General features: G+C 37.8%; 1 protein-coding gene across 1 annotated transcript in view; it reads left to right on the top strand.

The window, feature by feature from the left end:
- The window catches only part of ush2a (Usher syndrome 2A (autosomal recessive, mild)), a 274,001-nt gene extending 263,827 nt beyond the window's left edge, over positions 1-10,174 (top strand). Inside the window, exons 65-73 of the mRNA XM_067455206.1 lie at positions 538-744; positions 844-1,082; positions 3,980-4,203; positions 4,379-4,555; positions 4,660-4,743; positions 5,769-6,001; positions 7,234-7,299; positions 8,603-8,812; positions 10,050-10,174. Coding sequence (XP_067311307.1) covers positions 538-744; positions 844-1,082; positions 3,980-4,203; positions 4,379-4,555; positions 4,660-4,743; positions 5,769-6,001; positions 7,234-7,299; positions 8,603-8,812; positions 10,050-10,139 — 1,530 coding nt within the window. The 3' untranslated portion in view covers positions 10,140-10,174. The remainder of the gene's footprint in view (positions 1-537; positions 745-843; positions 1,083-3,979; positions 4,204-4,378; positions 4,556-4,659; positions 4,744-5,768; positions 6,002-7,233; positions 7,300-8,602; positions 8,813-10,049) is intronic.
- Positions 10,175-14,929: the final 4,755 nt, after the last annotated feature.

Raw genomic sequence — 14,929 nt, 5'->3', positions numbered from 1 at the left:
GGGGCCGTAACACACCAAACTGATGGTAGATGTCGAGCAATGTTTGTCCGTGGGTAAGCGTCTGTCAGGCTAGTTTTTGCAGTGTGTTTCACACATCAGCTCTGGTTGGTGAGGGCTAGTCTCGTATAGCCAGGCTGACGGCAAAAGGTCTGGAATCTATCGCAGCTTTTCATTGACCAAGGATCGCCCAAGAGGACATTTGACGGACATGTAATGCAACCAATTACAGTTAGTTTTGTTCAATGTTCCATTTTTTTCCAAGAGAGAGTTTGTCGTCACAGCTTTTGTTTCCAGGCGGACCGTTAAAAAATTCAACACACACGTCTCACGGACATTCTGTAAAATTCAACCAATCGCATTCTTCAAAAATGGCTGTTCAGTTTAGTGAACAAGAGAAAGTGATGAAAGCAAGCAAAGAAGTCATTTTATTATTATTATTATTATTATTATTATTATTATTTGAATTATATTATTGAATTAGTGCTGTTCAGCATAAATACCTGTTTCATATGTTGTGTTGTTTAACTCTGACTATAGGTGTGGGCTGTAAACTCAGCAGGTCGCACTGGTAGCCCCTGGGCTCAAGGTCACACAGGTCCAGCTCCTCCAGAGGGGATGAGCCAGCCTAAATTCCTGCACATCCACGCCACCTCGGCTGTGGTGGACATCAGCCCACCCACCAAGCCAAATGGCATTGTCAGCCTCTACAGAGTCTTCACACAAAACAAAGACTCATACCAGCTGGTACATAATATACAGTATACATATTCTTACATTATAAACAACTAAGAATATATATTAATAGAATTGTAACTCTTAATTTTTTCATATCTGTGTGTGGAGCTGTCTGAGGGGACTTCCCACCAGCAGACTCTCCATGGTCTTAGGCCTTTTACGGTGTATTCTGTTGGCGTGGAAGCCTGCACCTGTTTCCTGTGCTGCAGCCGAGGCCCCTTGAGTGAGCTCCGCACCCAGGCCGCTGCCCCAGCCCAGCAGTCCCCGCCACGTCCAGTCGCCCTCACCTCCCGCTCAGCTCTGGTAGAGTGGGACATGCCTCTTCAGCCCAATGGCATTATTGAGAGGTGCAGATCTCACAGAATATTTTATTTTGCATGAAGATAATCACTGATTCTGAATCAAGGGTACAATTCAATATTAATATTTTAAGGTGAAGTGTGTGATTTCTACCTTGATAATATATATTTCAGGTATTCAAAACATGAAAAAATTGTTCCCTTTCTTCGAGCAGTGTGACATAGCAACACACCAACCAATGGCATGGGTTTGAGTTGGGATTACAGGTGCTGGTCATATAATTAGAATATCATCATTTATTTCAATAATTCCATTCAAAAAGTTAAACTTGTATATTATATTCATTCATTACACACAGACTGATATATTTCAAATGTTTATTTCTTTTAAATTTGATGATTATAACTGACAACTAAGGAAAATCCTAAATTCAGTATCTCAGAAAATTAGAATATTGTGAAAAGGTTCAATATTGAAGACACCTGGTGCCACACTCTATTCAGCTAATTAACTCAAAACAAAACACCTGCAAAGGCCTTTAAATGGTCTCTCAGTCTAGTTCTGTAAGTTACACAATCGTGGAGAAGACTGACTTAACAGTTGTCCAAAAAACGACTATTGACACCTTGCAGATGGAGGGCAAGACACAAAAGGTCATTGTAAAAGAGGCTGGCTGTTCACAGACCTCTGTGTCCAAGCACATTAATAGAGAGGCGAAGGGAAAGAAAAAATGTGATAGAGAAAAGTGTACAAGCAATAGGGATAACCGCACCCTGGAGAGGATTGTAAAACAAAACCCATTCAAAAATGTGGGGGGAGATTCATAAAGAGTGGACTGTAGCTGGACTCAGTGATTCAAGAACCACTAAGCACAGACGTATGCAAGACATGGGTTTCAGCTGTCGCATTCCTTGTGTCAAGCCACTCTTGAACAACAGACAGGGTCAGAAGTGTCTTGCCTGGGCTAAAGACAAAAAGGACTGCTGAGTGGTCCAAAGTTATGTTCTCTGATGAAAGTAAATTTTGCATGTCCTTTGGGTTCCAGAGTCTAGAGGAAGAGAGGAGAGGCGCACAATCTATGTTGCTTGAGGTCATGTGTAAAGTTTCCACAGTCAGTGATGGTTTGAGGTGCCATTTCATCGGCTGGTGTTGCTCCACTGTGTTTTCTGAAGTCCAAGGTCAGCGCAGCCATATAGCAGGATGTTTTAGAGCACTTCATGCTTCCTGCTGCTGACCAACTTTATGGAGATTTCGTTTTCCAACAGGACTTGGCACCTGCACACATTGCCAAAGCAGAGAGTACCTGGTTTAAGGAACATGGTATCCCTGTTCTTAATTGGCCAGCAAACTCGCCTGACCTTAACCCCTTAGAAAATCTGGCATATCAAGAGGAAGATGTGATATGCCAGACCCAACAATGCAAAACAGCTGAAGGCCACTATCAGAGCAACCTGGGCTCTCATAACACCTGTTCAGTGCCACAGACTGATCGACTCCATGCCACGGCACATTGCTGCAGTAATTCAGGCAAAAGGAGCCCCAATTAAGTATTGAGTGCTGTACATGCTCATACTTTTCATGTTCATACATTTCAGTTGGCCAAGATTTCTAAAAATCATTTCTTTGTATTGGTCTTAAGTATTATTCTAATTTTCTGAGATACTGGATTTAGGATTTTCCTTAGTTGTCAGTTATAATTATCAAAATTATAAGAAACAAACATTTGAAATATATCAGTCTGTGTGTATTGAATTAATATAATTGAATGGAAATAATTCAATAAATCAACTTTTTGATGATATCTTAATTATATGACCAGCACCTGTATATAGTTGCAGTACAAGGAAGTGTTTGTCTCACAATTCTATGTGATGCCACTAACAGCATAGAAATGGCCCACTTCACCATGAAGAGAACAAAATAAAGACAATTTCTGTGTCATTACAAAATCTGAATGACATTTGGTGTGCTGTTAATTGTTTTAATTTTGTTCACCTCTACTAAAAGTTTGTATGTAAACTGCTGTTCTAAAGTTTGGGGTCATGAATTTGTAATGTATCTGAAAGAAGTTCTTATGCTCACAAAGGCAATATTACAAAGTACTAATGTTGTGAACTAGCGTGTAAACAAATAGTTATCTATTTTAATTTATTTTAAAATGCAATTCATTCTTATCATGGCAAAGCTGAATTTTCAGCAGGCATTACTCCAGTCTTCCAGATCATTCAGAAAAAATGCCGATTTGCTGCTTAAAGCTACACTGTGTAACTTTTTTAGTTTATTCGTAGCTAAAAACACTTAGTTCTTTCAAAAATATATGTGTTCATTAATGTACTTCTTTCAAGTAATAAAGTATTCTCTTAAGTTTATAATATGCCTTTGAAAATACATACGGGTGAGGGGTTCGAATGCTGGTCGCCATGTTGCTCCTCCATCTTGAAAGTACATTAGCCAAAGAGGGACATACCCGTAAATTCAAGCTTCGCCTTTCGCGTTTTAACACTCGATGGTACCGTGTCAAATGTGAAGAGGGGGGTTGCCATGTTAATCTTGGACTAAATCGGCCACCGTAGGAGTTATAACAAAATCAGAATTGAGAGGAACAGAAACTATTATTCACTGGATGGTCATATACCTTTACATCGCTAGATGGGGGAAAATTTCACACAGTGTAGCTTTAAGAAACATTTCTTATTATCAATGTAGAATTATTAGCAGAAAATATTTTTCTGCAAAAATTGATTTTTTTAGGTTTCTTTGATGAATAGTATTTATAAGAACAGCATTTATTTGAAGTAATAATCTTTTGTAAAATTATAAATGTCTTTACTGTAACTTTTAAATAAAAGTATACATTTCTTTAAAAATCCTGCTTGACCCCAAACTTTCAAATGCTTATGTACTAAAGCATAAATATTTGTCCCTTTAACTCCCATCTCTATAGCTGCGAGCTCCACGTGCGATCATCCTGTCCTCAGCCTCTGCAGCCCGTACCGGCACCTGTACCTTGTGCCACGGGCCCGGTGGAAATCAAGTTCTTTGGGATGGGGCAAAGCTTCAACATCACTGACTTACTGCCCTATGCCAGTTATGAGCTGTGTGTGATGTCTTACAATAACATGGGCAGCACTGTGTCTGACTGGGTCTCCATCACCACACTCAAAGAACGTAAGGACTCACTCCTTCTCACTCCTGTTCAGGACTCTAGGGTACTTTATGACTTGTTGCTAACATAAATTATACATGACCTCCCAGTCATTCCTGGTTGCATCTGAAATTCTTAAAAAATAGTTTCTGCACTCTTTTATGGCGCAATAATCAAACCCCTCTTGTTTCTTTGTAGCTCCTCAGTATAAGGAGCCGTTTGTGGTGCGCAGTAACCTTACCATTGTGTTTTTGGACTGGAGTGACTCTTTCTCTTTGAACGGGCCTCTGAGAGAATACAGACTAACTGAGAACAACATGCGTATCTACAGTGGCTTCCACAGCTCACTGCACATCCCACGCACTTCTGATAAAAGTATATGAAACTACATTTCTGTTATACTATGACCGGGCCTGATCTTACTATGAAAAATGTCATTGGTCACCTCTCATCATCTCTCTTGTCTCTTTTTACTTCAGCCCTTGCATTTCAAGTCACCTGCACCACTGACAGTGGCAGTGCCAGCTCTCCTGTCATTAAATACAACACGGCGACTGGTATAGGTATGCTTACTCAGGCCTGGCAGGTGAAAGTGATTGGAAAAAGCGAGTAATGTCTCCATTCTGTCTGAGCCGAGCTGTTCCTGCATCACTGTTACAAATTCATAGTCCTCATTGAAGCTCTGTTCACTACATTGGTTTCGGCGAGTAAATAACTGCTAAAAAAAAGTTTTAGGAATTGAAATATAACAAATGGTTTAAGTCACATTGGATTAATGTAACTAAAAACATTTGTGGCTGTTACAACTACTTTCAAATGTCCAGAATTTCATGTAATGAAACACTCAAGGCATTAAGCTACCAGAGTGAAAACAATAGGATCATACAGTGTGTGCATAATTATTATGCAAGTTGATATTCTGATATTTTTTCAAGCACATTTCACCCAAGTCCAGACCACATTAATCTTAATAACTAGTCTCTGAGATCCTGATACTTTGTACTTTTGGAGACTTCAGGTAAGGTTGTTGTTCTGGAAAGTGGTGGCTCTGGAGACGAAAGGGTTCCTGATGGTTTCACACGTAATTCTTCACCTTAATTCCTTTTTGTTGCTGTTCCGTTAACATGTCTTTCCTTCTTGGCCTTTTTTTGTGTGACCCTGCTGAACCAATGAGCGTTTTGCTGTCCATTGGTCACGCCTTAATTTTGTTATTTCTAATATTGCATTAGTATTGGATCCTCCTCGTGTGAATTTAATCATTTTTAATAAAGTTTAATCTCTTTTTTGGCCCATTTGAACTGTAAAAGAAAACGTGCCTAATAATTATGCATACCGGAATATAAGCTTTTTTCACTTCCATCCTTCTTTAACAATTATATATCACTTATAAATGATTAAATACAAAATGATTAGTAGTTAAGATTGATGTGGTTTAGAATTAGTACAAAACAAAAAACATCAGAATATCACCTTATATAATAATTATGCACGCATTTGCAGCAAATACGCAATGTAAAATTAGAGTTTTCTTTTGTAATAAGGAAAATATATAATCTTATTATCTAAGCATCTCACCTGTTTCCCACAGATGCAGTGGAGTCCAGTTCTGGAGGTAAAACAGGTTTGTATGGGACTGGATACAAGTTCTATAGCGAGTTATGGTTCATCCTTCTTATGGCATTCCTGGGGCTGCTGCTGCTGGCTCTGATAATGGGTCTGGTGCTGAGAAGAGCCCTGAGCAAGCCTCCCTTCATCAGAGAGAGACCTCCAATAGCACCCCTGCAGAGGAGAAGTACCAAGTATCCGCCTGACTCCTATTTGGTGAGACCTATTTGGGAAAAAAGCTACTGGTTTTTTTTTCCTTTTCTTTTTTCAATGGTATCATTCTACTAATGTTAATCATTTCATAAAGTTGTATGTTAATTTATAGAAGTAGAACACAAGATTATTTTTCATTTTCAATTATACTTGCACGAATGTTTTTACTCAATGCTGCAACATGCATTTCCTTCAGATGTCCAGAAGAGGGAGTGCTAACACTTCTCTTCCCACTGCTACTGACTGGTGATCGAGACAATGCCATAGTCATAGAGGCCTGTGTTCAGATTAGCATACCACTCTTACTATTTATACACTACTGTTCAAAAGCTTAGGGTCAATAAGGTTTTTTTAAAAGAAATTAATGCTTTTATTCAGCAAGGATGTATTAAATTGTATAAAAAAAATGACAGTAATATTTATAATGCTACAAAAGATTGACATTTTTTGAGCACCAAATCGGAATATTAGAATGATTTCAGAAGGATCATTTAAATAAAGACTGGAGTAATGATGCTGAACATTCAGTTTTACATCACAGAAATACTTTACATGTACTATATATTTAAACAAATAAATTCAGCCTTGGTGTGAGCATAAGAGATTTCTTTCAAATGCGTTGAAAAATCTTAGTGACCCTAACATTTTGAACAGTACACCAATCAGGCATAACATTATGACCACTGACAGGTGAAGTAAATAACACTGATTATTTCTGTCCTCAATGTTGATGTGTTAGAAGCAGGAAAAATAGGCAAACGTAAGGATTTGAGCAAGTTTGACAAGGGCCAAATAGTCATGGCTAGACGACTGGGTCAGAGCATCTCCAAAACTGTAGCTCTTGTGGGATGTTCTGGGTCTGCAGTGGTCAGTATCTATCAAAGGAAGGAACAGTGGTGAACCAGTGTCAGGGGTGGCCTAGGCTCATTGATGCACATGGGGAGCGAAGGCTGGCTTGTGTGGTCCGATCAAACAGACTCTAACACATCAAAAAATAGTAGTCCATATTAGTGCATACATACTGTGCAATATTCAATAAGCAGCCAGCTAGTGTTCAATTCAGCACATATAGCCAATAGAAACTGCCTTAATGACTAGTAAGAAAGAGCAGACCGTGTGAACTAAACATACTGTATACCCCTATAAACACTCCCAACCTTTAAACTGTCGCCTTCCTCTTTAAATCTGCAGTGTGTTTTAACTCTCTTTGTCCTGCACTGTTCTTGCTGCTACAGAGACCTTCCTCTGAACTCTGCTCTAATCATGCTTCTACTGCTCTGCTTCAGCCCGATGCACCCATGGTAAGCGCACTCCTCTCTCTCTCTCTCTCTCCTCTTCCCAGTTTGACAATATACCGGACTCCTCCTGCAGTATAACACTAAAGCGTTTTGCCATGCATACTGAGGTACATACTGAGATGTATTTCAGAATAGATATCACCATGACCTGCTGCATTGGCATGTTTTGCCCTTTTCTTCGTTAGTCATACTTGCTAAGAAAAACACTCTATTACGCTTTCTTATACTAATTACAGGGCCGTAACCACCATAGACATTGAGGGGGACAAGTCCATCCCAATAATTATCCTATTCCAATATATTTGATATTTATGCATCACTCTGTTTGTTATTAGGATGGAAGACAGTTTAAATATTAACATTTTTAGGCTGGTCTGCCTCAGCTATCTAAGCGCTAGTCAATTTCAAAATGATGGCTAATCAGCTCATGAGGAGGCGGGGCTTAATGTTCACTGAAGATAGGTGTGAATTCCAACTGTTCGAATCCAACCACTTTTAGCTTTTTCAGTGATAGAGTGTGTGCGTGGTAAGATATAAGTAGCTAAACATTTAATATTTGACAACAGTTTTATGATGGATATGTTTAATAACCCACAGTAACATACAGTGATGCAAATTACTCAACTTTCTAAATGTCATTCTGCATTTTGAATTGAAAATATCATTTAAATGATGTCATTCATAACGAAATGTAAGCGAGCCACCGGGTGTGCCTCGCAGGTGACGCTCTTTCGCCATCGCGTCCCCAGTCTCGCTCACTCCTCCCACTTCTCTCGCTCGTCCACCTCGTCAAAGCAAGGTTTTTACATTTTTGAGCTATTAGACATGCAAACAAGAGTGAATGCTTGGACATTTTTTTTATTTTTATAGTTTAAATGGATTACATCACAACTATATAGATTATAATTAGACCTAGACCTTCTTTTACCGTTCTAATTTCTTCTTTATTCCCAAAATTTTTTCTTTAATAATTTAATTTCTTTAAATAAAAAGACCCCACCCCCACCCCCCACCCAATGTTCTAGACATGGTTATGGCCTTGCTAATTACAATTACCTAAGTATTTATATTACAGGCATGAATGTCTTTTGTGGCATTTGCACTTTTGCATGAACAAACACTTTTTTTGATTAAAAAACGTGTGTGATTCTATAGATTTCCATTATTTTTTGGATTTAGTTTTGCTGTTGACTGACATTGCATGCAGAATGAGATGGACTGTTAAACTCTTGCTCGTCTATTCCTAAGCGAGTTGCTACTGCATGTGCAGTGATGTGGGTATTTGTGCATTATGTTGATATATTAGGGTTTGACTGACACTAAGATCGGAGGCACCAGCACCTGCACCAGCAACCACAGCTATCAGGCCAGCATGTCTGTGCTGCGCGTTCCCAGCCAGAGCCAGCTGAGCCATGCCTATTCCCAGAATTCCTTGCATCGGAGTGTTAGTCAGCTGATCGACACTCAAGATAAGAAATCATGGGACGCAGACCTGCATGGCACTGACAGCGGAATGGTGAGATAATGTCACAAGGGATAAACATGATGTGGAAATGTTTTGTATTACCCTTACTAGGGAAAAAAAAAACGATTTTGTAAAAATTTTGTATGCAGTGCTAATGGTCTGACTGTACAGTACCCTGATTCTTCCTTTACAGAACAATACATTTATATATGATATTATTGATTTGAGATCAAATATTGGATTATATAGTCTAGAGTATGATAAAAATGCACGCTAGCAGTCACAAGTTTTCAATTTCAGTGAAATGCTGTTATTTTGGACTTTCTTTTCATCTAAAAAAAAAAACAAAACAATTATGGTACACTGAAGTAATGATGCTGAAAATTCAGCTTTGATCACAGGAATACATTACATTTTAAAATATAGTCCAAAAAACATTTTTTTATTACATTTTTTAACTAACAATATTTCAATGTTACTATTACTGTATTTTTTTCAAATGAATGTAACATTGATGAACATTTCATAATATCATTTTATTATTTTTAAATTAAGTATTACATTAAAAACCAGTAATTCATAATATTACATTTATTACATAATATTACATTTAAATAGTTATAATATAAATCATATTATTTAGACATGCAGTAATAGTTGCTCAGTGTGTTAATAAATGCTTTATTATCAGGTATTCCTACTGTAATTCATGATTAATTCAGGTAGTTATAAAACATGTAATGTAAATAATGTGATCATTTACAAATGATACACTGATAATACAAGATATACAAGAATAAAGCATGTAAAACTGTATTTATAAACTGCTTATCAATGTCTATTAATAATTTATAAATGGATTAACTATTAACTAATACTTAAGTAATGATTTATAGCATGCAGTTATTATAAAGTGTTACCAAGATTTCTTTCAAAAACATAAAAAATCAAACTGACTTTGAACGTTAGTGTAGGATATTGGTTGTCACAGACAACAGGCAATTATACAGTTTGTAGACAATTTACTAAAAATATTTAGCAACATATAATAGTTATATAATGCCACAACATACCAATCAGAATCAAGTATTCCAGACATGTGTAGTACAATGATAATGTATAATGTAAAAAGTCAAATTGTAGCAAAGAACATAACATTTACATGTACTTTTATAATACTGTAAACATTTCTGACCTGTGCTTTCTTACCAGCAGCTTTAATTAGCCCTAGTCATTTTTTCTGGGAAAGGATTTGTCATAGCTGATGATGAATGTTATTTTTTTGCAGTATGTGGGTGATGAGGAGTTTGGGGAGACGATTAAAAGCTACAGCTCAGTGAAGAAGGAGCAAACCATGTTTACAGACACTCACTTGTAAAGCCTACACACACACACACACACAGTGGAGAATGTGTGGAGAATGTCCTATATAGAATGAATAATAATAAGGCTGTGATAGTATATTGGTTTGTTTGACCATGATAAAACATAGAATGTAACTGGACAATATCTCTATTTCATAATGCTGGATTTTCTTTTTATTATTTATTAGTCAGAGATGTGTTAGTGTATTTTGACTACCTCTGACATCACCTCATTGCTTCCATTTCAATCCTAAAATGACTACCTGCTAATATTCCTTTTATTTTGTTATTTTGTCTTTTATTAGAAAGGTCTATAAGGAAATATCGGATTTTCAAGGTTTCACACATTGTTTGTATTTGCCTCGATACACTCACAAGAATTCCGTGAGAATGTTACTAAAAATTCTTAAGAAGTTCTCAAATATTTTCTTGCGGTGGGTTTGGCTGATAACTCACTGAATGAAAAACACCTCAAAGACCATATTTCTGCGCTGCCTGTGATTACCGTATTTATCATAAGCACTCAAAAAGGTTTTTTCCTAAGTTAGAAAATAAGAAAATCGCAGTTAAGAAGAATTTTATTCTCAAGAATGCTTTGTAAATCCGACCCCGGAAGGGTAACACTCATTTAAACTTGCACTTTTGAGATTTTCAAGCTAAGTGGATTTTAAATAGAATTTACCCCAAAAAAGTACTCTCTCTTGCGGTATTGTTGTAGATAGAAAAAGGTTGTGTTAAAGGTGCACTATGTAGTATTTTTGCAGTAAAATATCCACAAACCAGTGTTATATATTTTGCTTTGTTGAGTTCTTACAATATCTCAAATGTTTCCAACTATTTGTAAATTGTGAGAAAATTGCTATTTTAACCAAGGGGCCGGGACGTCTGAAGGAGTCACCTGTCATTTGCATTGTATCTGCTTTACCCTCGGTTTCTAGTTTTATTCTGTAGAAGTGCTTTACTCTTAGCAGTGTGAACAAGTGTCACAGCAGCCGCCGAGTGAACACAGAGTAACCTCATAACATAATTTTAAACACACTTAAATGTATCTGATATGATAAACAGATCTGTGTTACCTCATACTGATAAAGGCGCCGGCAACTGTGTGTCCCGTCAAAATAAATGTATTCGGCAACAATCGCTCCGGCGGCCTTGCTCTGCTCCTCAAAACTCTGTCCTGCTCTGCTTCACACTACAGTAACGTTAATAACCGCATCCATGAACATGATTTCTGCCCGAATCTCTCTCACCGGCTGTGAGGCTACACCTTTGTTTTGAAAGAAACTCAAACCTCTAGCGGACGGAAAACTTAAATATTGTAGCTTTAAATCATCCATTACAGTGACATTTTAAAATCCAGCTGAATTGCACCTTCTGCAGATCTTTTGCTTTGACTGAAAACTGGCATTTACGCCTCATCATGTCGCCCAAAACTCATGACCTTTTTCTAATGGGACATAGTTATCAAAATTTCAAAGCTACAATCAATAACTGTCAAGTTTAGTTGCATTTTACCCGTTTGAACATGAACATATACAGTATATATTATTATTACTATGTTATAAATAAAACATTATTATAAAATTAATATTTAACTATCATAATAATTTTCTTGCACGCTGAGCTGAAAACTCACTGTAATTCACTTATTAAATGTCATATTTTACATACTACCACTGGTGCCACCTCAAAAAAAGTGAACGTTAGTGTTTCTGCACTCACCAAATGAAGACTTTAAAGGATAGACTGAACTGATCTTGAACTATACTTATATTGAGAGTAAGTTTAGTGATTTCATACTTGCATGTTGTTATCGGAGATAGAGGATCTTTGCAGTAAAATGTGCTTAGCACAGACAGGAAGCAAAATTATGAAAATAGCACTGTATTATTATAGCTTTGAATGGAGTCTTATGAATATTACCACAATCATAAAGTATTAATGAACCGAGTCTCCAAATTATTCATGCCAACATAGAGAGGATGTCCATCTCTTCTGTCTCTGCAGACACATGAATGATGAAAATAGTCAATCCAGTAGACATATCCTTGACTATCTGTATTAACTCTTTCCCTGACAGTATTTTTTTTTTAGTTGCCAGCCACCGCTTTTGATAATTTTCATGTCATGATTAGATGTCATGGCCCCTAAAATATTTTGTTATGTGAATATTTGGACAAAGAAAATACAGAACTGCTTTTAAACAAAACAAAAACAGTTTTATATATAACACACACACACACACACACACACACACACACTCATCTAAAGGATTATTAGGAACACCTGTTCAATTTCTCATTAATGCAATTATCTAATCAACCAATCACATGGCAGTTGCTTCAATGCATTTAGGGGTGTGGTCCTGGTCAAGAAAATCTTCTGAACTCCAAACTGAATGGGAAAGAAAGTTGATTTAAGCAATTTTGAGCGTTGCAAGTATTTTGAGCGTCTGAGTATTTCACAATCTGCTCAGTTCCTGGGATTTTCACAAACAACCATTTCTAGGGTTTACAAAGAATGGTGTGAAAAGGGAAAAACATCCAGTATGCGGCAGTCCTGTGGACGAAAATGCCACGTTGATGCTAGAGGTCAGAGGAGAATGGGCCGACTGATTCAAGCTGATGGAAGAGCAACTTTGACTGAAATAACCACTCGTTACAACTGAGGTATGCAGCAAAGCATTTGTGAAGCCACAACACGCACAAACTTGAGGCGGATGGGCTACAACAGCAGAAGACCCCACTGGGTACCACTCATCTCCACTACAAATAGGAAAAAGAGGCTACAATTTGCACAAGCTCACCAAAATTGGGCAGTTGAAGACTGGAAAAATGTTCCCTGGTCTGATGAGTCTTGATTTCTGTTGAGACATGCAGATGGTAGCGTCAGGATTTGGCATAAACAGAATGAGAACATGGATCCATCATGCCTTGTTACCACTGTGCAGGCCGGTGGTGGTGGTGGTGTAATGGTGTGGGGGATGTTTTCTTGGCACACTTTAGGCCCCTTAGTGCAAATTGGGCACTGTTTAAATGCCACAGCCTACCTGAGCATTGTTTCTGACCATGTCCATTCCTTTATGACCACCATTTACCCATCCTCTGATGGCTACTTCCTGCAGGATAATGCACCATCTCGCAAAGCTCAAATCATTTGAAATTGGTTTCTTGAACATGACAATGAGTTCACTGTACTAAAATGGCCCCCAGAGTCACCAGATCTCAACCCAATGATCTTTGGGATGTGGTGGAACGGGATCTTCGCGCCCTGGGTGTGCATTCCACAAATCTCCATAAACTGCAAGATGATATCCTATCAATATGGGCCAACATTTCTAAAGAATTCTTTCAGCACCTTGTTGAATCAATGCCACGTAGAATAATGGCAGTTCTGAAGGCAAACGGGGGTCAAACTGCATTAGTATGGTGTTCCTAATAATCCTTTAGGTGAGTGTAAGTTATCTTCAAAGACTACAATGTGCAAAATCAATGCTTTTATTTCTTGTTTCTGCTTCTTTTTGCCTGACCGGAGCTTCTGTACTCTTTCAGAAGATGTGTAATAGTGCCCCCTACCACATAACAGTGAAAACACAGAAAGCCGGTGTAGTGACAAATTGGGTGCCGTCTGAAATCGGGTCTTCTTTAGAACCCCACACATTAGGCCTAATTCATGAAACACGAGCAGAATGAATCTGTGTGTAAATCGTTCGTAAAGCCGCTCGGATGTAAATTTTTGGATTCTCTTAGTTGGTACGAAAGAAATTTACACCTGCTCCCTACCACGTGTAAACGGTCTGTGTTCTAATTTAGGCAAACTGATTACATTCCATTTTGATTCAATATGTACCATAATAATTCACTGTTCAACTTTGGGTAATAGGCAGCACTTTAAAATTCTTTTAATTCTTTAAAATTAGACACTAGTAACACATTACTGCCATGGATATTCTTTTTCATAAGCAATCAAAGTATCTTGACTGGGAAAATGCTGCACTTACATAGCGCCACCAGCTGGCCATTTTCAGAAAGAGCAGCAGGTGTTTTTTTATTGGCTAAAAATGCTTTGCTGGACATACGATAGTTGAATATTTATATTTACTCTCTTTAGCATTTAGGCAAAATACTGAAGCCAAACCTGAGAAAGAAATCCAGAAGATTCCACAGTGTTTCTGGACACGTCATTTGCAGTTGTAACTCAGGGATTATGCTGTGTTTATGTTTGGAATTCATTAATATACACGTTTGGCCCATTATATAGTAAGCTATGTGTATTTTAAATTAATTTCCTTCACACATACTTATGGGTCCTGCACACTGTGATTTTTCAAAATCCTTTGCGAATGTTGCTTGTCAGATTGTATGAACATGATCCTTGATGTAAGCCATGTCACACTGTAAGATCTCAGTTATCAGTAATGTCAGACTGTACGATAGTCAAGGCGTGCTAAAAATGGATGCACGCAAGAAAACTCGTCCAGACTTTTATATCATCAATGACACGTTCGGTTACAGTGAGCTGCATTAACACGCGGGACTGAAATGGTGGCTACAAAGAAATCTTTTAGGATTTGCAAAATTTGTCTCAGACGGCCAAATCGTGGGTAAAATCGCACAGTGTGCACCCGGCTTAAGCTCTCTTGCCCACTTAAAGCCGGGTGCACACTGTGCGATTTTGCCCACGATTCTGAGACAAATTTTGCAAATCCTTAAAGATTTCTCTGATCCTAGGCTAAAATCTGACGTCTTTGTTCGTTAGTTTGACATGTTCACCAGCAGCCAATTAATCACCACAGCGATCAAAT

Source organism: Pseudorasbora parva, chromosome 10 (genome assembly GCF_024679245.1).
Source record: "Pseudorasbora parva isolate DD20220531a chromosome 10, ASM2467924v1, whole genome shotgun sequence".
NCBI classification, from domain to species: domain Eukaryota; kingdom Metazoa; phylum Chordata; class Actinopteri; order Cypriniformes; family Gobionidae; genus Pseudorasbora; species Pseudorasbora parva.
Note: the sequence above shows the minus strand (reverse complement) of the source record. Positions and strands in the feature narration are given on the sequence as shown.